This window comes from Pocillopora damicornis, chromosome 1 (assembly GCF_964200805.1).
Source record: "Pocillopora damicornis chromosome 1, jaPocDami1.2, whole genome shotgun sequence".
Taxonomy (NCBI): domain Eukaryota; kingdom Metazoa; phylum Cnidaria; class Anthozoa; order Scleractinia; family Pocilloporidae; genus Pocillopora; species Pocillopora damicornis.
The window spans coordinates 28,083,321-28,107,481 of NC_142670.1; the positions used below are offsets into that span (position 1 = coordinate 28,083,321).

General features: G+C 38.0%; 2 protein-coding genes across 2 annotated transcripts in view; both read right to left on the bottom strand.

The window, feature by feature from the left end:
• The window catches only part of LOC149053098 (uncharacterized), a 110,268-nt gene that overhangs the window by 72,338 nt on the left and 13,769 nt on the right, over nucleotides 1–24,161 (bottom strand). The gene's annotated exons all lie outside the window — the stretch shown is intronic.
• LOC149053105 (uncharacterized) overlaps nucleotides 6,066–24,161 on the bottom strand; it is a 108,250-nt gene continuing 90,154 nt past the window's right edge. Inside the window, exons 4-13 of the mRNA XM_089182390.1 lie at nucleotides 13,691–16,996; nucleotides 12,983–13,088; nucleotides 11,572–11,936; nucleotides 11,235–11,247; nucleotides 10,854–10,968; nucleotides 9,642–9,922; nucleotides 9,069–9,407; nucleotides 8,551–8,680; nucleotides 7,802–7,841; nucleotides 6,066–6,376 (exon numbers count right to left, since the gene is read on the bottom strand). Coding sequence (XP_089038516.1) covers nucleotides 6,066–6,376; nucleotides 7,802–7,841; nucleotides 8,551–8,680; nucleotides 9,069–9,407; nucleotides 9,642–9,922; nucleotides 10,854–10,968; nucleotides 11,235–11,247; nucleotides 11,572–11,936; nucleotides 12,983–13,088; nucleotides 13,691–16,996 — 5,006 coding nt within the window. The remainder of the gene's footprint in view (nucleotides 6,377–7,801; nucleotides 7,842–8,550; nucleotides 8,681–9,068; nucleotides 9,408–9,641; nucleotides 9,923–10,853; nucleotides 10,969–11,234; nucleotides 11,248–11,571; nucleotides 11,937–12,982; nucleotides 13,089–13,690; nucleotides 16,997–24,161) is intronic.

The window sequence follows — 24,161 nt, forward strand, 5'->3', positions numbered from 1 at the left end:
TTTCTTTTAATTAAGTCACATAAGGGGGCAAAATTTCAGAAGAAGACACATATTAAACAGTTAAGTTACTCTCTGTAATCCTAAAGTGCAGTGGCAAACAAATCTTCTCAGAGATCACACCACCATAGTGCTTTAACAGCTGACATGTGACTACTCTTTAGTGTTACTCTTTTCACTCCTTTATCCCACTGCGACCATTTAATAAGTTGTCATCAAAAATAAAATATGACTTTGACTAAACTTTTTTTGTTTCATTTCAGTGGTGAGCCAAAGAATCCATTCTACACTTAATTAATTTAACCACAAGTTGCACTATGCTGAAGGGCAACTTGAAACAAAATAAAGCAAAACAAGAAAAACAATAAATAAAAAAAACCTGAAGATAAATTTGTCCTGAAGAATTCATTTTAAGCAGCAACTACAAGTAACTGCTATTTTTCCATGGAGAAAAACATATGTAAATCCTTAGCACTATGTAAGCTTAATTAGCCATTTATCTCCCAGAAGTGATTAACATGAAACTTCTCCTGATAATATCCTCACATTATCCAGCAAACAGGTAACAAGAATCCTAGAGCTTATCAGGGAAAAGTTTTTATGCTGATTTAACAACAAATTCTTACAACTAATTTACAAGATAATGTGTAGCAGCTAGACGGGAGATTTAACAATCAGATCTTGGGGGTTAAAGGGTTATAAAGAAACAAACCAAACCTCACGTGCCTTAGATGTCATTTTTTCATTCTAGGTTCAAAATAACATTCCTGTTGAGTAATTTGTCACGATTAAGATTAATACGAGCAATTGCTCAGAAAAAGAAATGCAAGCATAAACTGGAACAATCCCTAGCTACAACCCCTAGCAGCAACGTGTACCGGCATTTGAATAACCCAGTCTTGGACAATCTTGAAGCTGACTTTGTCAAAACGTACACATACTTCAGGGCGTGAAATTGTGCCTAATACAGGCGCCAATGCGACTAAATTTTTCACTTTGGCGACCAAATCCTGAAAGTTAGTCGCCAAATTGGCGACTAGAACGTTTCATTATAACCTTACCAAGAGATATAGAGAATTTAAAAAATTTGCAAAGATAAATCCGCGGCAAACTTCCTCGTTAAGTTTGTTTCCAAAACGTAGCATCTCAATCGATAACTAGACGCCATCTGGGATTTAGATAAGTCTGAAAGTTGTATATCATCCATCCTAGTGTCCACTTTGTAGCACGTTAAAGATCTTTTCCCTTCCTTAATTTTGGAGGGCCTATCTAGAACGCTGACAGCGTAAAGAAAGATTTTGTTTGTCTTTGAAAATGGCGACCAACTTTTTTTGAATCGGCTACCACTTTGAAGAATTTAGGAGCCAAGTGGCTATCAGAAAAAAAAGTTAATTTCACGCCCTGTACTTGTGCGTAGTGAACACGATGAGTCGACTAAAATCTTACCTCTATTTTCCAATCAGCAAGAGGCTTCGCTAAGCCTGAGATTCTTCTCTTATCTTTTCCCTATGAGCTAATTGCTTCGGGTAAATTTCCATTTTCCTTTGTCCGCCATCTTTAACCGCGCACAATGTATCCTGGAACAAAGCGGAAATGAATTGAGCTACAACCGGAAGTTGGGAATCACTTGTATTTGTGATACGTGCTAGCTGCGTATCAAACAAACAGACCTTAGAGCCTTCTTAAACACGCTTACAAAATTCTGCCAAAACCAAAATGTAGAAAACTTAAGGACGAAAAAAATTATGAATGGTTTATTTTTTTAAGTTTTGTCAGCTGTCAATTGGTTGCCAAATTTAGTTTCCTCACAGCTGGATTCTGGCTGTACTGAAGCAAAACTGAAAAAAAAATTGAAACAAGGTTTTGGCAGATGGAAAACCTTTTCTAAAGACATGGTCCATCGAATAATTGCCACGATTGCTGTAAACTTGGCGTGAAATGCTTGTGTGGCAAAAAACTTTTCAACCTGACTTCGTTTGCCCGGTTGTCAAATTTATGAACGACTCGTCACAATATCGCGACGTTGATATCTGTTGTCATGGCTAGAAATTGAAGACATCATGGCAGCTAAGCATGGGCATAAAAGACATAATACGGAGTTTAAATATGGCGGCTGCATAAGGCTTTCTGTGGGAAAATTTTGAAAATCAGACTCAGTAATTTTCTGGAAGCGTGTACTAAAAATGCCCTTGTCTGAAATGTATTAGAAGAGTGTCCAGATCACTCACCTCCGTTCTCAAACTATTACGATTTCGCTACGATCTGCCCCAGTCGAAGAAACTTTAAACCTTTTTGGTGCCCTAAGTGTCTTAAAATGGCTTATGTTGGTCAGCTTAAGCTTCTCCTGCAGCCACAACAAGGGTTGTTTTATCAATTCCCCACGTCTGTTCGATCTCTTCGAAAGCCGACCTTCGAATTGAAGGCTATTTGAAGTCATAAAAGTGTGAATCCACGCTGCCAAGCGACTTCCAAAAGTCCAAAAAAATTTTTTTCTTATGGGTCTTGTTCCCAGTAGAGACGTTGGCTCAAAAACTAAAATTATAAGATCTGAAAACATATCAAAGAACTCTTCGATCGCCATTTTGTAAAAACATAGTAACCTAGCCTGTTATAGACAATACCGCTACAGGGCAGCTACTGAAGGCTCAAAGATTGACATAGATTGCAGCATTGGCGCGAAAATAATTTGACTTGAAAAACAAAATAGTAAGCTTCTTACTTGGACAAGATTTTAACAGCTTCTCAAGCAATATCTCGGAAAGAAAATAATAAAGAAGTTATCAGCGCTGCAAAATGTCTGATACACCTCCATTTGATTCATTTTTAAAATGGAAGTTGGGGATTGAAAGTGACAAGGAATATCATCTTAGCTGTGGACGTACCCTACCCTTTGCTGAAATTGTGGCATGATTTTATCAAGACACAGAAAAATGATAGAAATCACACCTATGGCAATGGCTTTGTAAAAGGTAATTTCCGACATCTTTTGATGTTTGATTTTAGTGGGATGCGCAGACGCAGTAAGGTGAAACGCAGCTCGTGTTGCGTCCGCGACATCAGCCGCTGACTGACCTCGATTTCTAGCCATGTTTAAGCCTGTCTCAGTATTGGCCATCTGGGGCAAACTCTGACCTTTCCATTTCTGGAAATAACGCATCCTTGCTGCAAGCATCTTTGCAACGATCTCAATCATTTTCAATCTATTATCTTTGTACTTAATTCGGCTTCTCGGAGCCATTGTCTTTATACCATACACGTTGTATTCGCAAAAAAAAAACCGACATTTGAAAACAACGACTTGAACGCTAGAGGCGACTTCAGTGTTAACCCGGCTACGTTTTATCATTCCTTAAGGATTTTAGTTCTAATAGCCCAATTAAATTTTTGTGCACAGCCTGTGAATCAAATCTATGAAGTAAAATATTGTATCCTTCCTCGTACTAGTTTATAAGAATGAGTTTGCTAGTACCTGTATGGCTTTACACAATGATATTTTCTAGGCTCCAAAATAATCACTTTCCTAATTAACGTTTCCATTAAATCTAATGGCTTGCTCGTTCTGACAGCCCAGCCTCATGAACTAGTCCGCAACAGGTGTGAGAAGCAAATGAATGACAGAAATAAGCGACCCTGTTCCCTTATACACCCTTCTCAATGCCGTTCGCTTAGTTTAAATGTGGCATTTAAAACATTTTGTATATACTACACATTTTTCTATTTAGGCAGGGTACCTGCATAATTATTTGATAATGGTGTTCATAAGAAAATGGTTGGGTTGAAATATATCATAATGTTTTGCCAGCAGGTAACTGCATTAATGAAAAAATGTTAAAAAAAAGTGTGCATTCAATGTATATCCTGAGTTGTTGCATCAAGTTGGCCAATTTTAACAAATACTCAAGCCTTTTAAAACCTCTTATGTTAAAATTTTGTCAGAGTGAACCAGTGAAAGTCTTAGTTGATAGTCAAATGAATACTTTTTCAGATCAATAAAATGTATTGTTGTTTTTCATGGTAAGCGTGATGTTGCCACAACTCCAGTTTCAAGGACAGAGTTTCATAGAGGCTACCATATCAGAATCCCTTTCATGGGTTAATAACAACATCGACTCAACTTTAAAACTAAATATAAAACTTGATTGATCTTTGGATTAGTTTCTGTTATGCACAAAGATATTCTAGCTCTAGCCTGTCTTCATTGAAATCTAACTTTCGCAGCGTAAGAACCAGATGGTAGACAAATTTAGAATTTCAGTGGCTAGGGTTGCCAGGATAGAGGATAGTTGGTTTAAAGACATGTACATTGATATGCAATTACAGCATCGGTCTTTCCAGCCAGAGCAGTTGAAAGAAGAGAATTTAAACATCGACTCGAGTTGAAATGTGATTTTTCTTTCTAGTTTTCTACGCTTATCAGAGGAGTTTGACAGTTTAGAGAAAAACCTTTGAAATAAACAGTCATAAATGGCGACATCAGGAGAAGGTATAAGAGATGCTAAAACGATTCTGGCACATTGTTTCAGTGACTACTGATCCCGCGTGTAAACCCTTTAATGGACCGGTGATATCTAGATCTTAACTCGAAGTCGTTTAACTTCGTTTCATTCTGTCTAAACCAAAATTAACAAACACGGGCAATAAAATATTGTTTCTACCGATACAGACATTTAGGGAAGAAAACATTCTATATTCTTGACAATCCGTTAAAACAATAAGGAACGTCAACGAAAGTCTTCAGCTGCTTGAAAATACCGCTGACAAGCACGCATATTGATATGTTGATCACTTTGCAAGTTATGAGAATATCTTCCTTCCGTTCCACATCTCGTTAACTCTTCGAGAGCCAGTGCATAGGAATTTGTAGAAGTTGAAGGGCTGGAAAATAAACTGACTGGAACTCCGCTTTTAGGGTTGGCTATATAAATCTATATTATATTTGACAGGGACCACTCGTCGAAGCAGGGGTGAACTTGTTGTTGAACTTTCAATGGGGCGAAACCTCCATAAACCACAAAGAATCATGGGAGTTAAGCCTGAGAAAGAGACATTTTGTATTTGATTTTTGCTGAACTTTCACACTTTTTAAGAACAAAAAGGTAGCTCAGCATCTACAAATTTTATAATCTAAGGCCGTTACACGTTTTATACTTATCCACCACACTGAGACAAGGGGAATCTCACTCTGTACAAAATTACGATGTTAATTCAAGCTAACCACAAACGATTAATTCAAATCAAATAGTGTCTAGCATCTAATTTTTCCTCACAGTGTCAACCTAAATAAAAAATTAAGAACACGAGAATATAGTAACTGATCACTAACTTAAGAAGCTCTTAACTGTTAAACCAATTCTCTTTGTCTGTTCCTTAGGAAATGTACAGAGAATAATAAGGAGAAAATGCATTCTAATGTCAAGCTGTGAAGTATGATATAAGATGCTTGAGGGTAGTAATGTGCTTCACATGTTCTGGACGACAGAGCTAAATAACGAAATGCGACATCACAGTTATACGGTCAATAACACGGGCTCAAGCGCTCGAGGTTAAAATTCAGCGAAATTTGCGGCGAAAAATAGGGCTTGCATTTAAAACCAAGGGATTTTGTTGTCGTTGAAGGCTTTCTCCTATTTCCAGTGTTTTTAAGAAAAAAATTAAATTTTGAAAATATCTAGGGGGTGTACAAAGTTTTTGGAAGTTATTCTGGAAGTTATTCTGTAAAAAAAAAAAGCAGCAAGGAAAAAACGCCTAGAATCTATAGCATAGAAAATCGAACGTGCAAACGACTCAAAATTCGTTTTCCGCGCCAAAGCATGGCGCGTGAGCAGACGTTATTCAGCTCTGTCGCTCTGGATGTCAGAGTGAATTCCGACCTTAGTATTCCTTAGCTAGCGGTTCTTGAGTGCAAAAATACGAGTAAACATCTTTTCTTTAGAGATATTTTTCCCTATCTTGAATCGAAAGGAAAACGAACGACCTACTACACATGAATAATCGACACAGACGCTCTTTGGAGTACTCGCAAATATATTTGACGTAATACAGAAACGACCAGTCTTTATATGATAAGACTAACGAGAGGCATTGCCTTCAATCTTATCGCAACAAAACTGTTCTGCTAGACTTTTACGATTCACCAAGTTGTGACACAAGGCATCGTGCAAAACTGTGTAAGTGGCTTTGCTGCCTTGTCCTTGTTTCCAATCTATTAACATGTTAAAAGCTTTATCTGCCAACTTCGGGTTGTCTCCATCATAGTTTCTTATTACGGCTGGGCTGAATCCCAGGCGCCTTCCTAATTTGTCCCATTTTTCTTCAAGTTCCAGAGACAGATATTCCAACTCCTCATTTGACGGTTCCCCATCTTTAACCAAATATATACCTGAGGATAACAACAGAAGGAGAATAAGAAATTAGAAAAGGGATGCTTCAAGGCATTGGCGAATAGCAAACAGTTGTGGCGAAAGGCGACTTCTCTTTTTTTGGTATCATTCAATACCGAATCGTCAGCCCTTGAGATTGTCAAGCTTGGGCGAGGATACATTTGCAGCGGCAGGGAAACCATTTTCCCAACCCATACATAAAAAAAAATAAAAACGCTTAAGAAGTTTCCCAGACTCATTATCTATTTCTGACCTCTTATTTCGCGTATGACCCGACAAGCATCTTGAAAATGGAGGTCATTAACGTCTCTTAGCTGTAGTCTCCAGCCGTTAATGCTGGAATAGGTTAATGTAGTTCAAGATACACGGGTGTTGGATTAATGATAGAGCCCACTTTTAATTCATTATTTTTTATTCTCTTATATAAGTGGGTAAAGAGGATGTCTAAGAAATATAATGCCAGTCTTTCTGCATAAACAAATTTTACCATGCATAAACGCGTAACAACAACATGCAAACTTGAAAAAAATACATTTAAAAAGGAAAGTCCATCGCGACATTTTTAATCTCGGTACTACCTGCAGATTGGTGTATCCTCTTCCTAGGAGGTGCAACAGGGCTGCATGACGATGATTCTGAATTTGGACGCTTTACAATTGAATGTTTCACACTTTGGGAGGAAATACCTGCAGAATAATGGGGTTAATGAGATGGCTGGCTTGAGAACTAATGCAATCTTTATGGCGCCGATGGTTCGGAAACGTTGATGTGGTGATCCTGGACTGTGATCATTCGGGTATGACCTAGCGTTCACAAATTAAAGTGGTAAGTTTTGTCGATTTCTCTTATAAGTAACAATGAGCATCGACAAATTTGACGAAGGGGGCCGTTATATGGAAAAATATTCCATTCAAGATTTCATTTGCAAAGCAATAGCGGGTGCAAACGATTCATCACTGTCAGAGTTACTCCATCATTTTAACCATACAGCCAACGGAATAATTTCTAGAGAATTACACTTCTTTGTGTCTTTCCCGAGCCGTTTTGTGCTTTATTCGTTTTCAGCATCAAATTCCCTGCAAGGAGGGACGCACGTACCGTGGTCTGCATTGAGTTTACTGATACATAACAGAGACAATAAGCCATCTCTGTTGAGCGTGAGGGGGGGCACGGCCCGATTTATTAACGCATGAAGTAAGGCAGGTTATTATGACTTTCCGTTGAGGACACGTGCTTTGTCACTAAAAGCTACATTTTAAATACCCATAGAGCCTACATTTCTGAATTTACACATTTTAGAACAAGATGACTGGTCTTAAGTAATTGTATTTATTCGAACAACATATTTTAGAACAAGATGACTAGTCCAGTAAATTGTATTTATTCGAACAACAACAAAACCTACAAGAAAAACAACAACTTACCACTTCCTTCTTCAAAGTCAGAGGTGACAGGAATAGAAACCTGAATGGAGGAGGAAAATTTGCAATATTACGGGTGCGTATGAGGTGAATAGAAATGAGGAAATAAAGAAATTTACTAATTAATAAGAAAAAGGAAAAATAATTAAGAAAAAAGGCAGAGGCATAGAAAGGGACTTTAAAGCAACTGAAAAGTAAAGTAATCACAAAATCAAAATCAAAAATTTGCAAGGTCCTGCATGTTCATGTACTGTTTTCTGTGGGCAGGACATTTCTTTACCTATTCGACGTTCCTCAGTGTTTCGTTTCTAGTGATTCGTCCTTAATAAGTTTCGTGCCGCCTTAAATGACCTCATTATCTTACTCGGAAACTAGCTTTACTACTCCTTGGAGAAAGAAACCTAAAAATGGAGAACTTGCTAAAATGGCTTCTTTTCATCTTAGTAAGCGGTCTGACCACAGGCAATGCACTTTGGAAGTAAGGTGAGATATTTTTATTGAGAATTTGACTGTAATTTTACTTCCTAAGAGCGGTCGTAGTTATTCCAACGCAAACTAAAATTTTCGCCATGACTCTTATTTCGCAAGATGATCATCTCACAACTGGAGCTTGGGCTGCCTGCAGTTAAAACATTGCTAATCCTTTTAATTAATTGTCATCTACTGTAGTAAGGTTGGCATCAGTACTATATTAGCTCTGGGCTAAAAGTGCATTTAATTAGCAAATCCACAAACCGTAAGATGTCACCTACTTGAGACGTTAATACCATGATAATGTTGCACAAAAGTTGCTGATTTTGGTCGCAAAACTTCACTCCTGGAATACTCTCATTTCCTAAGCAAACTTCACCACCCGTGTAATAAACTTTGTTCTCGTGGAATCTGTTAAAAATGAAATGAATTTAAATGAGGCAAACCTAACGTACACCAGCCGAGTCTTCGTCTAGAAAAGCACACGTTTTGAAATCTTTTCTTACAACCGAAAATGACAGCACATTTAACGAGAGCCCTACTGAATATTTAAAAACGAGCATTTGAAGACAATAAAGCCGAAAAAAAAAACAACATGTATATCTCCATGGCCCTATTGATTGATAAGAAACCTAGAAAAGCCGTGGTGAAAAATGGTTCACTGACAGTTGAACAATGTACAATTTTACAATGGAAGGAATAAATAATTTCTATGTAAAACTAGCTTGACGTAACCTAGAAGCATTCAAGTAAATCATATGTACTTGATGGGCCAGAAGTAAGTTGTATTATATTATACCTCACAAACTGCAGGGCATTTTTCTGGTCTGTGTCCTGGGGTATGATAGCCTCGGAAAGAGACACCAAAATTTTCTCCTCTCCACAAACTGGTTTAGAAGAGCAACCTTCGTCTTTGTAGAGTAAGACACATTCCGATATTTTCCGTATTACATCATAATACAGTCTTGGAGGATAGCAAAAAAGTTTGAGTATAAAATGTCCACGAACACCGGTCTCACACAAGCAAGTAAAAAATCGGGCATGCTGAGGCCTAGACCTATTGCAAAGCTTTCCTACAAACTCAGTGAAGCCCGAAGTAGATTGTAAAAGTGATCTCATCAACTTGATTGGACGGAATCTATCGAAAAAGAAAAGGAAAAATCAAACACAGCTCAAGCAATCCGATGGAAACGATTATCAGCCATTGCACAGTAATCTTGAGTATATACGTACTCGAGTGGTCATTTCAATTATTGAATCTATAGTTATCTAAAAGAAATCCATGTATGTATGACTGTACACTAAAATGCGTTTGAATTTCCTCTACGTCATGCGTATTATTTTTCAAATAAAGCCGACGAGAAACACTTACCCAGAGAAATGCCTAACTTTAAATTGCACTTTCCCATCTACAAGACGTGGCGGTTCATCTAATTTATCTGTAATGTCTTTCCAGTCATATGCTTCACATTGTAATATCCTCAGTTCACCGGGACGTAACTCTGCCAACTCTTGTTTTCCTTTACGGAAGGTGAGAGGAATCCTTATTGTTACAGGCGCGATGAGACTAACATTTTGAGAGCCTGAAATGTAAAGAACTGGACCGACAAGTCTTCCCTCTCCTTTTAGCTCACTGCTTGGGAATTCTTGTACCTGGATTTAAAAGCAAAACAAGTTGTTGGGCATGTTAAACAACTCCCAGCATAAAGATAATTTGCTTTACATTGTGGAAAGTAAATTTAAGGATGAAATTTTGAAATTATCTAAAAATTATAGTATACAATGTAAATGTCCTTTCAAAGTTTTATGTAGTAATATAAGCATTATTATGAAAAAATGTATACACTGAACGTAATATAAAAAGTCTAGTTTCCAAGCCCTGACCGTCTGTGAAGTTTTCTTAAACTTTTGCAAATTTAAAGAGATGTCTTGTTTCGTAATTTGTTTAAAAGATGTATTATAAAACAATAATTTAATTTGGTTTTTGCATGATGTCATAACTCACCAAATCTTATGTCTGTGTTGTCTTCGGCTTACGCAGATAACTCAGACCTTGGTTTTGCTAATTCATCATGATATCATGCATAGCTTCATCCACTAATTGCATTAATTGCAAACCAATACAAACCAATTTACCTGAGAGGAATGATTTCAATTTGACATTTATATCGAAGCAAAAGTCTGTTTGTTGCTTAGAATGAGTTTTCCAAAACGTAGTTTTAAAAAGGGAATGCCCAGGGTCCATGAGTACACATGGGGACAGTAGTACCACAAATAATTCGAAGTTACCGAAACTGCTGATTAGAACTTTACCACATGTATCATCACACATGCAAGCACAAGCCCAACTGTCCTCTATTTTAGCTTAAAGTTGTTAATTAATATCTCTCTTTCCATGAATATTACCATCAAGTTCAGTGAGTGTGTGGCAAGTAACTGAGGGTACAGGTTATACTATTGCAACACCTTTGTTTTATCTCCTTGCTTTTGACAATCCACTCACGTAGGTCTTATGACTTTCAAAACTGGAAAATGAAAACGTTGCAGGACTCATGCATGTATATAATTTTATAGTTCCATGCACCTTGATTGTCACACAGAAATCTTGATAAACAGGAACACAACTCTGAGGAATTCGGACACTGACATCAGGAAGGTCAGGCACAATACAGGTCAATTCCGGGCCTCCTGCAGTACCTCTTGAAAAGGTGAAAGACTTAGGACGCCAGACTGCAGCAAATGAAGAAACTGCTGATTTTGTACAAACAGCTTGTGCACATGGGAAAAGCCACTTGGGAACTGTTGAAGTTTCTGCATATAAAGTTACCCCCAACAGATGTCATTATGATATTTATGCTTCAAAGAATAAAGTTTACAACAACATGGTTATTGAGGAAAATTTATATTATAGTGATTAAAATGCATTGGAGACTTCATGTAACATTTGTGCAATAATTACACGTACTGCTTGGATACACCTAAAGGGTAAACGAAAACAAAGTTCTAAAGTTGGATTTGAAATGCCTATGAAGAAGCAAGAAGTCTACTTTGACATTATGAGTGCAGCAGGTCATGCATTGCAGGGATAGATGTCCGCATCTAAGTCATTGCACACCTACTCCTTCTCCCTTAAGTCAACTGATAAGTTCGGGTTACAAGTTGGGTTTAATTTTGGGTTAGGAGAGGGGGAGCTGCACATTTTTCAAACGCTGACATTGATGCCAGTGAAAAAGGGAGCCTAGGAATATCATGATCATTCATTAAGTTATTCACACCTGTATTTAATAAAAACATAACGTTACCTGATCCATACCAAGTATTCTCTGTCTTTAATTCCTTCCATTCATTGTTCTCTTGGTCAGTCAGTTGCTTGATAACCACCTCATACCCTTCCAAATATGGGGCACTGTGCATCAAAGATACAGTAAAACTTATTCCTTCAAAACTTTTCTTGTAATCCAGATCTGGTGGGCCATCATGAGATATTTCAATAATACTGCTAACCAATATCTCATCACTGGCAGTGGAGGGGGAGAGGGTCCTGGGGTTCCACAATAAGCATCTACATGTAAATGGCACAGGTTGTTGTACAGCTCCACTGCAAAGTTTGATAGAGGCACCAGCTTCCCTCAGGTGCCATGAGTCTTCCTTACCTCCGATTTTTCCTCTGAAATACAAAGGAAATTAATTATCCAGTATTTTAAGATATTTTTCCCAAGTGGAGTAAGCATTGACAAAGGTATTTAAAATGCAAGTGGCAAACTGGCAGTTTGAAAAACTCATTTAGATATTGACACTTAATTTCAAAACTAGATCTAATAAATGTTATTTTTCTTTATTTTTCTTTTCTTTTCCATTAATTTGCTTTTCCTTGACTCAAATAGCCTCAAGTTATAATCATAAATGATTCACTATCATTTTTGATAATAATTAAGTACCCCTTTATTGATGGAAACACTGACAAAAAATGTTGAATACCTGTAGAACATGGTAATTGAACTGGGTCGAGTAAATTTTGTTCTGAAATCATGACATCTGAATAAAAGGATTGTGGAGCAGCATTAGACTTAGAAATCACCAGTATGATTTCAGACCAAAAGTGCATGGCAAAACTTCAATTACCACTTCATTACATTTATTTTAAATTTGCAAAATTCAGTTGCTAAATGAGTAAAGATTTTTTAAAGCCGGTACAAATACATGTATGTTATTTATCCAGTACTGAGCTGGTGTGTAAAATGTTATAAAAGTTGTCTTTCTTTTTGTCTGCAATTTTATTGATTTCCTAAAACAATCGGTTAAATCTAAGTTGTTGCTGTACTTTCGTGGAGCTTTCTCATTAGCTGGGAAATTGATGCACTTTACAGCAAAAAATAGTGCATTTTATCAATAAATCGTGCCAATGAGAACCAATCAGATTGCAAGGATCACCAGTGATTTGAGCACGAATGTAATAAATTTTTAATAGCATTACAGTTATTAAGCATGAACTTTATTAACTAAAGATTAAAAAAGAAAATAAAATAAAAGAAAGTAACTGTCATTTATAAAGAGGTCCGGAGGGTTGTTCTTTAGTCAGAGCACTTTGTCAAAAGTTGCCATTAGTTAACACCTCCTAGCAACTCCAACCGTGCTCTTTACAATGGTCTGTGCATCCATGAGAAAAAAACATGGGAAAGGCAAAAAACTGAGTCATTGCAGTAAAACCCATACCTTTTGATCAAAGTCTTTTCATTGTCTTCAGTGTCTACTGTTGCATCTTCTATATCTGCCAAATCTTTCCTGCCGGTGTAATAAGGTACCTCATCCTCCTCTTTGGCTGGGGAAATTATTATTTTGAGGTGTTTGGTTTCAGTATACAATATAACGGACATTTACTACCACTTAATTCCCAATATCTGTTCAACCAAAATTGTTCAACATGGGGTCTTTCCGCACTAACAAAAAAAGTTGTTCATTTAAAACGATTTTTTCGTCATCACTAAATTTTGACAAATTTTGGCCAAGGCCGACAAATCGTGAAACACATCGCCGACAAATTTGTCCCAAGTAAAATCTGGACAAAATTAATTAAATAAGCAAGACCGTGATAAACTTGTCGATTTATTATCGCAAAAGCTACGAACAGCGTGTAGCTGAACTGAAATCAGGTTACTACAGAGGCAAAAATTCTCTTTTGTCGCAAAACTCTGGGATTCTAAAATTTTAAAACGGCTTTGAAAAATCCTAGAAATTGGAGGTGGAATCCTTTGGCAGACTAGGTCGAGCGGTAAGAGAATTTTCAACTTTGAAATTTATAATGTAGATGTAACACTCAAACAAACTTTTGTCCTTTGATTTTGCCAGGACAATTTTAGGCTGGAGTCATGAAAATCGCGAAAGCTCGGATATGCATTGATTAAGAGTATAAGATAAGATTACCGTATGACTCTCCTTCTCCAACCATGTCCCCCACTTCTTTTGCAATTTGTAGATGACACTCACGGTACTCGATTGCCTTAGGAAAGTTGCCTAGGCTATGAAAGGCATTGCCAAGACTTCCATAAGCCCGTCTCTCTCCAGCTTTATCGCCCACTTCTTTTGCTTTTTGCAGATGACGCTCGTGGTAACTGATAGCCTTATGAAAATCGCCCAAGCTATCATAGGCATTGCCAAGATTTCCATAAGCCCCTCCTTCTCCAGCTTTGTCTCCCACTTCTTTTGCAATTTGTAGATCACGCTCGTGGTAACTGATAGCCTTATGAAAATCGCCTAACTTGCAATAGGCATTGCCAAGATTTCCATAAGCCTGTCCTTCTCCAGCTTTGTCTCCCACTTCTTTTGCAATTTGTACATCACGCTCGTGGTAACTGATAGCCTTATGAAAATCGCCTAACTTGCAATAGGCATTGCCAAGATTTCCATAAGCCCCTCCTTCTCCAGCTTTGTCTCCCACTTCTTTTGCAATTTGCAGATGACGCTCGTGGTAACTGATAGCCTTATGAAAATCGCCTAAGCTATGATAGGCATTGCCAAGATTTCCATAAGCCCCTCCTTCTCCAGCTTTGTCTCCCACTTCTTTTGCAATTTGTAGATCACGCTCGTGGTAACTGATAGCCTTATGAAAATCGCCCAAGCTATCATAGGCATTGCCAAGATTTCCATAAGCCTGTCCTTCTCCAGCTTTGTCTCCCACTTCTTTTCCAATATGTAGATGACGCTCGTGGTAACTGATAGCCTTATGAAAATCGCCTAACTTGTGATAGGCATTGCCAAGATTTCCATAAGCCCCTCCTTCTCCAGCTTTGTCTCCTACTTCTTTTGCAATTTGTAGACGACGCTCGTTGTAACTGATAGCCTTATGAAAATCGCCTAAGCTATGATAGGCATTGCCAAGACTTCCATAAGCCTGTCCTTCTCCAGCTTTGTCTCCCACTTCTTTTGCAATTTGTAGATGACGCTCGTAATAACTGATAGCCTTATGAAAATCGCCTAACTTGCAATAAGCATTGCCAAGATTTCCATAAGCCCCTCCTTCTCCAGCTTTGTCTCCCACTTCTTTTGCAATTTGTAGATCACGCTCGTGGTAACTGATAGCCTTATGAAAATCGCCTAAGCTATCATAGGCATTGCCAAGATTTCCATAAGCCCCTCCTTCTCCAGCTTTGTCTCCCACTTCTTTTGCAATTTGTAGATCACGCTCGTGGTAACTGATAGCCTTATGAAAATCGCCTAAGCTATCATAGGCATTGCCAAGATTTCCATAAGCCCCTCCTTCTCCAGCTTTGTCTCCCACTTCTTTTGCAATTTGTAGATGACGCTCGTGGTAACTGATAGCCTTATGAAAATCGCCTAAGCTATCATAGGCATTGCCAAGATTTCCATAAGCCTGTCCTTCTCCAGCTTTGTTTCCCACTTCTTTTGCAATTTGTAGATGACGCTCGTGGTAACTGATAGCCTTATGAAAATCGCCTAAGCTACGATAGGCATTGCCAAGACTTCCATAAGCCTGTCCTTCTCCAGCTTTGTCTCCCACTTCTTTTGCAATTTGTAGATGACGCTCGTGGTAACTGATAGCCTTATGAAAATCGCCTAAGCTACGATAGGCATTGCCAAGACTTCCATAAGCCTGTCCTTCTCCAGCTTTGTCTCCCACTTCTTTTGCAATTTGTAGATGACGCTCGTGGTAACTGATAGCCTTATGAAAATCGCCTAACTTGCAATAGGCATTGCCAAGATTTCCATAAGCCTGTCCTTCTCCAGCTTTGTCTCCCACTTCTTTTCCAATTTGTAGATCACGCTCGTGGTAACTGATAGCCTTATGAAAATCGCCTAACTTGCAATAGGCATTGCCAAGATTTCCATAAGCCCCTCCTTCTCCAGCTTTGTCTCCCACTTCTTTTGCAATTTGCAGATGACGCTCGTGGTAACTGATAGCCTTATGAAAATCGCCTAAGCTATGATAGGCATTGCCAAGATTTCCATAAGCCCCTCCTTTTCCAGCTTTTTGTCCCACTTCTTTTGCAATTTGTAGATGACGCTCGTGGTAACTGATAGCCTTATGAAAATCGCCTAAGCTACGATAGGCATTGCCAAGATTTCCATAAGCCCCTCCTTCTCCAGCTTTGTCTCCCACTTCTTTTGCAATTTGTAGATGACGCTCGTGGTAACTGATAGCCTTATGAAAATCGCCTAACTTGCAATAGGCATTGCCAAGATTTCCATAAGCCCCTCCTTCTCCAGCTTTGTCTCCCACTTCTTTTGCAATTTGTAGATCACGCTTGTGGTAACTGATAGCCTTATGAAAATCGCCTAACTTGCAATAGGCATTGCCAAGATTTCCATAAGCCCCTCCTTCTCCAGCTTTGTCTCCCACTTCTTTTGCAATTTGTAGATCACGCTCGTGGTAACTGATAGCCTTATGAAAATCGCCTAAGCTATCATAGGCATTGCCAAGATTTCCATAAGCCCGTCCTTCTCCAGCTTTTTGTCCCACTTCTTTTGCAATTTGTAGATGACGCTTGTGGTAACTGATAGCCTTATGAAAATCGCCTAAGCTATCATAAGCATTGCCAAGATTTCCATAAGCCCCTCCTTCTCCAGCTTTGTGTCCCACTTCTTTTGCAATTTGTAGATGACGCTCGTGGTAACTGATACCCTTATGAAAATCGCCTAACTTGCAATAGGCATTGCCAAGATTTCCATAAGCCTGTCCTTCTCCAGCTTTGTCTCCCACTTCTTTTGCAATTTGTAGATGACGCTCGTGGTAACTGATAGCCTTACGAAAATCGCCTAAGCTATCATAGGCATTGCCAAGATTTCCATAAGCCCGTCCTTCTCCAGCTTTGTCTCCCACTTCTTTTGCAATTTGTAGATGACGCTCGTGGTAACTGATAGCCTTATGAAAATCGCCTAAGTTCCGATAGGCATTGCCAAGATTTCCATAAGCCCGTCCTTCTCCAGTTTTGTCTCCCACTTCTTTTGCAATTTGTAGATGACGCTCGTGGTAACTGATAGCCTTATGAAAATTGCCTAACATCTGATAGGCATTGCCAAGATTTCCATAAGCCCGTTTTTCTTCGGCTTTGTCTCCCACTTGTTTTGCAACTTGTAGATGATGCTCATGGTACTCAATGGCCTCATGAAAATCGCTTGAATTTTGATTGACGATGCCAAGATTTCTGTAAGTCTCTTCCCTTCCAGCTTTGTCGTTGGGTTTCAACTTTTGTGTATTTTTCAAATTTTCGCCTGCCCTCCAATATGAAAAAGGAAAAAATGGCGTTCGTGAGAAGAAAAGAGAAATAATCTAGCAATCATAAATACAAAAAAAGTTCTTTTCTTCATAGAGATTCTCTTTTGCATTTAGCTTTCCACTTTTTTTTCTTATTCAAATATCCGTACAATTGAATGTAAATAATATTTTTATTTAACAAATGGCCAAAGTGATTGGAAACTAACGAAATGTAGATGTTGCTCGATGGATTACACTAAGTTTGACCTTGGATGAATTTTATTGCAAATGCTCTTCCGGTCCTTGCCCACAGTTTATTACTAAACTATGGAAAAAAATAAATAATCGTTTCGGGATATCCTTTTCTCCATTTGTTTGAGGCTGGTTTTCACTAATGACGGAGTCGAAGTGGTAAGAGCACTTCTTTTCGAGTGAAAACTGAATATCGGAGTCGACTCCGACTCCGACTCCGACTCCGTTGTAAAAGAAAACCAGCCTTTGGGTGATGCCTTATCATCGGCCGTTAAGCTTTCTACATAGGAGATTGATATTGAAGTGAAACAATTTATTAAAAAATCACCCATCGCAGTTTGAGGATAAGTGTTAACAAATGTTTTGTTCCCCCCTCCTTCTACATTCCAAGAAGCACCATAACCTAAACATAGCCACTGCAGGTAGAAAAGAGAAGGGAGAAGGCAACAAGGTTCTTCTAAATGTTTTAGCATGCCTTTGGTAAAAGTGCTTCACATCACTGATGATTGGAAACAATTAAAAAGTCCTATTTATTGAGCATGACATGCAGAAACTACAGTGGGAAGCCATTGCCTAGGTTCTGCTATATGGTTACCAATGGGCCAATTACTGCCCAGTAAATTTGTTACATCTTTTTGTGGCCTTGTATCTTTATAAGGATGAAGGTATCACTTCAGAGACGTTGATATGAAGACTTAGCCAATTTGTAACTACAGAAGATAGAGAGGCATTGGACAAGTGCCTTGGCGATGATTTTAAACCTAATGATGAAGATGTCTTGGAATTTTTACATTATTCAAGTGTTTTAACCCTTTGCATCCTAACATCAGCATACGTTTTTTCCGTGCTGTTCTCTATGCATATCCTATGGTGCTGACAAAGAGAATTTGTTTAACAACCAAGAGCCTCTTTAGTTCGTGATCATTTCCTTCATTCTCATGATCTTAATGTTTGTTTTAGAGGGGATACTGATAGGAGAAAATGGTCACTAATCACTCTTAGAGATCAACTGGTGGAGTCCAGTTCTCAAGATATTATGCTCTAAGGAAAACTTTCAGTCCCTCGAGACTAAAGCAAGCCGCCAAATTAATTAACAAGTTATTCAGAAGTAGAACTTAAATCCTTTGAACAACTGAAACGGTTTATAGAGTCACTGAATTGCAAATCTTTATCCATGTTTCTCGGGATCTGCATTGGTAGTGATATGATCACTGTACACAACACTGATGTGCACGTTGCTATCCTTGAAGGTCGCATTGACTTCCTATTGCCAGAACATGTAGAGCATTGCTAGAACTTCCATCTACATATGAATCATACCCAGAACCGGTTGAGGAGTTTACTAATGTAACGAAAGAGAAGGAAGCCTGTTTTGTAACATTGTTCAGTATGGAAGATGTGAACAATGTGAAATGAACACTCAGAATGCTTTGAAAGCAACTCTTTGAAATGAACTCTTTGAACACTTTGAAATTTGCTTCTTAGTTTTTAAAATTTTTATGTTCTGCATAACATTTTCACATTAATGTTATAAGGATTTTTTTTAACACAGAATACAAGTTACTGTTGATGGCATTTCCTGAACTTTCCAAAAAAAAAAATAGAATTAGGTCACAAATTTGTATCTATTCAAATGTCATTACAGTTGTCACTAGCAGTTAGTTTGGTTACAAGTTAGAAAGCCTTTCGAGAGAGATGTAAAATATGCAAGTTTCAAGACTACAAAATTTTAAATAAAAATTTTATCAGCTGATCTCTAATATCACTAACATCAATAAATCATAAGTTTACTTTAAGTAGTAAGCGTAAGTGGTCATTACATAACAAGATATTAAATTGTCAGCCCCTTGGAATGGGACAATTTGGGGTAGGTGACATGTTGCTTTTGCTACCATTATGTGCCTTCTAAGAGATTAATGCCTGAATTTTAAATTGCACTAAAAACTATGTTGATTTTAGTGGACTACCGCTAAATAAATGCATCTGCAAACGTGAAAATGGTTCGATAATAAATCAGTGAAAATAACAGCATTCTATCAAGATTTAAGCCATCAAAATTCAGGAAACATACTTGAAGTTATCATAAAGAGGTCAGCCATACCAATGACAGCCGTTTAAAAATGTCATTACTTTCATTTTCAACCTCCAGAAAAGTCGTGAAGGATGAAAATTTTCATCCTTTTTTGGTGTTCGCAGCAATTTTGTAACTATTGTCACAGTGTTCAGAAAGTGCTTAATTCCATTGTTTCCATCATCAGAGAGGGTCAATCCTATTGAGTAATTACTGTAAGCTGACTGTGTGACTTTGGCTCAATAAACATTGTTTTCTGTTTCAATATCAGTCAAAATCATAGTCAACCATCATAATCAATTCGATATTCTGCCAATTTGTACATTAGCCCCACATTTGAGACTACCTGTAACATGACAGTGCAGCGCTTGTTATCTGACCGCTTGCTATTTTTAAAAGAACCCGTTTTAGCAAGTTATCCATTTCTTGGTTTGCTACATTAGACAAGCTGTTCTTGTGTAGTAAACCTAGAAAACATAGCAAGCGGTCAGATAACAAGCGATTCACTGTCGAAGAAAAGCGAAGTATTTTTACTGAGAATTTGACTGTATTTTTTTAATCCTAAGTGCGGTCGTAAATGTTCCCATATAAACTCTGATAATTTCGCCACGACTGCTATTTCGCAAAATGATCATCTCACAGCTGGTGCTTGGGTTGTCTGTGGTCGGGGATTCCAAGGCATGTTGTTATTCTTCTCCAGTTTATACTAGTCTCACACAGTTGCTTGATCATTTCTTTTGTAATAATGTACACCAGTCTCCCTCCTGAACTTGCAGAGAAGGACAAAGGCTCGATGCATTAAAATATCTATAATAAGACGACTAAAGACAATTCTAACAGATCAAACAGGTCTGAAGAGGAATTTTTAGACAGTGATATGGCGATAAGCATTCTTGTTTGTTCCTCAAGCTTCCTGACACAGATTTCTAATCCTACATGAACAGATCCGTGATAAACGGATGCGCCTCTTTCAATAGTCCTCTTTACAAAATCAACAAACTCTGTAAAGCCTTCTGCACTAAGTTGCTCCGCCATTTTAAGAGAAATATTCCGCTTATTAGCTGTTGCTCAACGACTCAGAAAAACTAATCGATAATCTCGTATAGTGATCTCTTTTTCTCCCGCAACAATTTCTCCTTCGCAACAGTTAATATTTAATTCTAGGTATATTGCTACATCAGTCTTTTTCTCGATTAAGGTTTTTTTCACTCTCGATGGGTAATTTAAAATATTGCACGGCAGTTCTTCATTCTCATACAGTGATTTCCATTTCTGATGTAGTTATGATGTAGGCTATTTTCAAATTGTTTTAGCGAGATAGTCTGGTAACTAATTATCAGCACCAAGCTGAGGCTGATGGACGCTTATTTTGAAAGCAAGATCGGAGTGACTGCAAGTCGAATATGAAGTTTTGTGCCATTTCTGTGTACAAAAATAACTCTAAAAAAGGCCGGACCTCAACCTTTCCGAGTTTCCAGGCCAACAGACCAAGAAAAAAAGGAAGTGCCTTCTTTCGTCGCACTGACAAGGAGTTCACGTCCATCAAGAACTTTCATATATGCTCCGAACACTTTGAGACTAAACAAGTCGTGAAGACACTTTCTGGAACTAACTCTCTGGTTCCAACAATATTTAATCAGCATACAGTCCGTACACTCCAATTCAACGCGAAAAAAGGTCGAATGAGCGGAGAAAACGAAACGGTAGCGAAGACACCAAAGAAGTACTTCCCGCCCAAATTTTCCGTGTTTCTACTGAACTTCCACTGAAAGATCACGGCCACGTCCTTAAGGATAACAAAGTTTGTAGAGAAGAAGCTTTCAAAGAAAAGGACTATGAACTGGAAATAGCAGAATCCAGTCGGTTTATCTGTCCCATCATCAATTAAATCGTGGTACTTCAGATCCTCCACATGCCTATCAGTAAACAAGCGAAAACCCTCAAGGCTTTTATACCACCGTAAATAGTCTTCATCGTAACCATCTTTTCCAACCAGATAATGGTAACTATCGGGAAACCTGAAGTCTGGAATACCGGTGAAGTCATGAGCCCAAAACTTCAGCGAAAGTGGATAGGGAAGTAGTTTTTCTTCTGGGAATGTAATCAACTCGTCGCGTTGCACTGTTTCCTTTGCAAAAAAAAATACCAAAATTCCCCAGCCAACCCCCTCCAAGGAGAGACGTACCTTAATTTTTTTAGACCGATGAGAGCGACTTCGCACCGAGCCTCGTCTTTGCGTTGTAATTTCGGTATCAGGTCACAGAGCCGCGAGAACTCGGATTTACTCAGTCCGGCCGATTACCATTACAGATAAGTACCAAGTCTTTCGATACCTTTCTATATTCTAGTGGTAACAGAGAAAGTTTGTGTCGCAAAATAAACTTCGTTTAGACCAGGCTTAACTGATTGGAAATCAGAAACATTGGCTTAAGCAGCTCCTTTGAAGAAACTGAATATTTTAAACTGTGTTTGACAAAACAGCTTTGAAACATGTTTAAGCTTTTTTTCGAATGTGGTATAACCCTGTCACTGGCTAATGATGCATCACTTTAAGCAAAATGAGGTGAAAGTATCTACCTAAAGATGGCAGACTAGCCCTCAGTTTATTCCGGTGAGACTTTAACTAACAGTTCTGAAAGCCACGCAACATTTGCAGCATGATTAAGGTTCTTTTTTTTTCATCTTCATGTCGTTGTACTAATTTTACTTTCAAACAAAATTTAGGTCATGATCAATATTTACAGTAAACTCGCAAATATGTAGTAGCTCTACTCTAAGCATGAAAGATTTCATTGTAGAATAGTGCTAATGTTCATATTCAGTGTTTTCAAACCTGGAAAACTGTCTTGTTTACAATCTCGATCTGCCTTGCCTCTAGGAACTTCCATACCTAAAAAAGGACACAAAAGAAAATATTACTTATCATCCCCAAGCGCTTCAGCGATCAGTTCATTTTCCTAATTTATCAAGTGAAACAAGCCACAATGCAAAGGAAAAAATCGAAGGTTTCTTTGCAAACCTTAATCACAATTGCCAATCTTATGTTCAATTTAAAGAATTAAGCTGCGGCTCAATTTAAATAGAGGCGATTCCGTGGGATGCCTTAACTACTGAGCGTAGCATTGAAAGGAATTGTGCAATTACAGTCGACCGTGATTAGTCAGTTAGATCAGCCGAAGACACCACTGTAGAAAATTTTAGAGTTGAAGAAACCGTGACTGTTTTTGTATTTGAAAATAGCGAAGAGCCGCAGCTCAAAAACCTCTTTCTGAAACAAACTGCCACTCCACCTCCTGATCTCCTCGCGTTTCTCAGCGCCTGTTTCATTCCTCCTAAAAGCAACAGCCCGGTAAAAACAATTTCCATCTCAGCTGACAAAGACTTCTCTCCTTTGAGCCGTGATTTGTTTATCAAAAACGTCAATTAGTACGAAAACAGGCCGTATACACTTTAACACAACTGAAAGACTGTACTAAGTTATTTCCCAGAGATTTGTATTTAAGTTTGTGATAAGAAAGAAATCGATTAAAACACCACAGCATGGCAAATAAATTCAACTGTCTCCTTTATCTAATTAAAGAATCATGGCCAACTCGTGCATGATGAAACATGGTTGTGAACTTGTAGTTACAGATCTTACTGCAATGCTAAGTTGCTCTTATTTCAAAAGCCAAGGTTCCGGAAAATCACAAAGAGATCCACAATTGTGATAATCATCCAACTCCACAGAATAATTAACCTATATACAGCCGACGAAAACATCAAAAAATAGTAACCTACGTTGATCAAATTTACGTTTGCAGAATTTGTTAAATCTAGCCGCTGGAATCCAAATCTTTCCTCGCCTGCACAACCCGAATTCCACCATTCTCCAATCCTATGTCACTTATCGTCTCTTGATAGCTCAATATATATTTGCATTGTAACGCAATGATCTTTGTTCACACGGTTTTTTCCAGCTTGTATTTGACAAGTTTTCTGCCTCGGAACGAAAATGCCTCCGAACCTACTTAATATGACCGCTAGTCTTTTTGACTGCGTGAAATTCTAGATATGCGGAAATGATTTTCATAGGTTTTCTTATGTCCGAAAATTATTTTCGTCAGCTTCTGATCAATCTAGCCGCCAATGTTTACATAAGATGAAAATCGATAAGATTTTACGTATTCCTATTGGCTAGCTTTGCATTTTGTCCATGCAACGAAAAAGAAATCCAGCTGGGTTTTCACCATGGTTTGCCATAGGCATCTCACGGAAAAAGGGAAAATTCTTAGCTGCGAGCGACCGGGGGCAGAAGGTATTTCCACCTTCAAAGGTCGAAAAAATCGATTTTTGCTTTATTTGACTAAACCGAATTCAAACATTCAACATAACGTTTCCATAAAAAAATTCCGAAATCTTTAAAAGCAACTGATTTATTTAGAAAAACATATTTTCAAATGAAAGTTAATAAACTAGGAAGGTGTCAATCTCGGACCTGGGCGAATCTCATGGGTAAGTTTCGCGGCAACCGCTCACGTTGAGGCTCGATTTTTATTTACATGTAATTCCATATTTTGTTTACATCGCGCACTTTAAAAATTCACTCGTAGAAGTTCTTTGTTTATGGAAAAAATTTTTGCTCACGGAAAAATCAAGAGCGGAAAAAAGTCCTTGGTAAAAAAAAAAAAAGAAAAAGAAAAAAGAAAAAACAGGCCCAAAGAAGAAAGAAAGAGTACCATTCTGTAGAGAAAAGAAAAATTTCCTTTGTAAAAGAGACTTGTAATGACGAAGCTCCACGCTGGCGTCCATATTTCGAACAAAGAAGTCGCCGTCCAACCAAAATTTGCCATACATTAATTCAAAATACATTATCAACC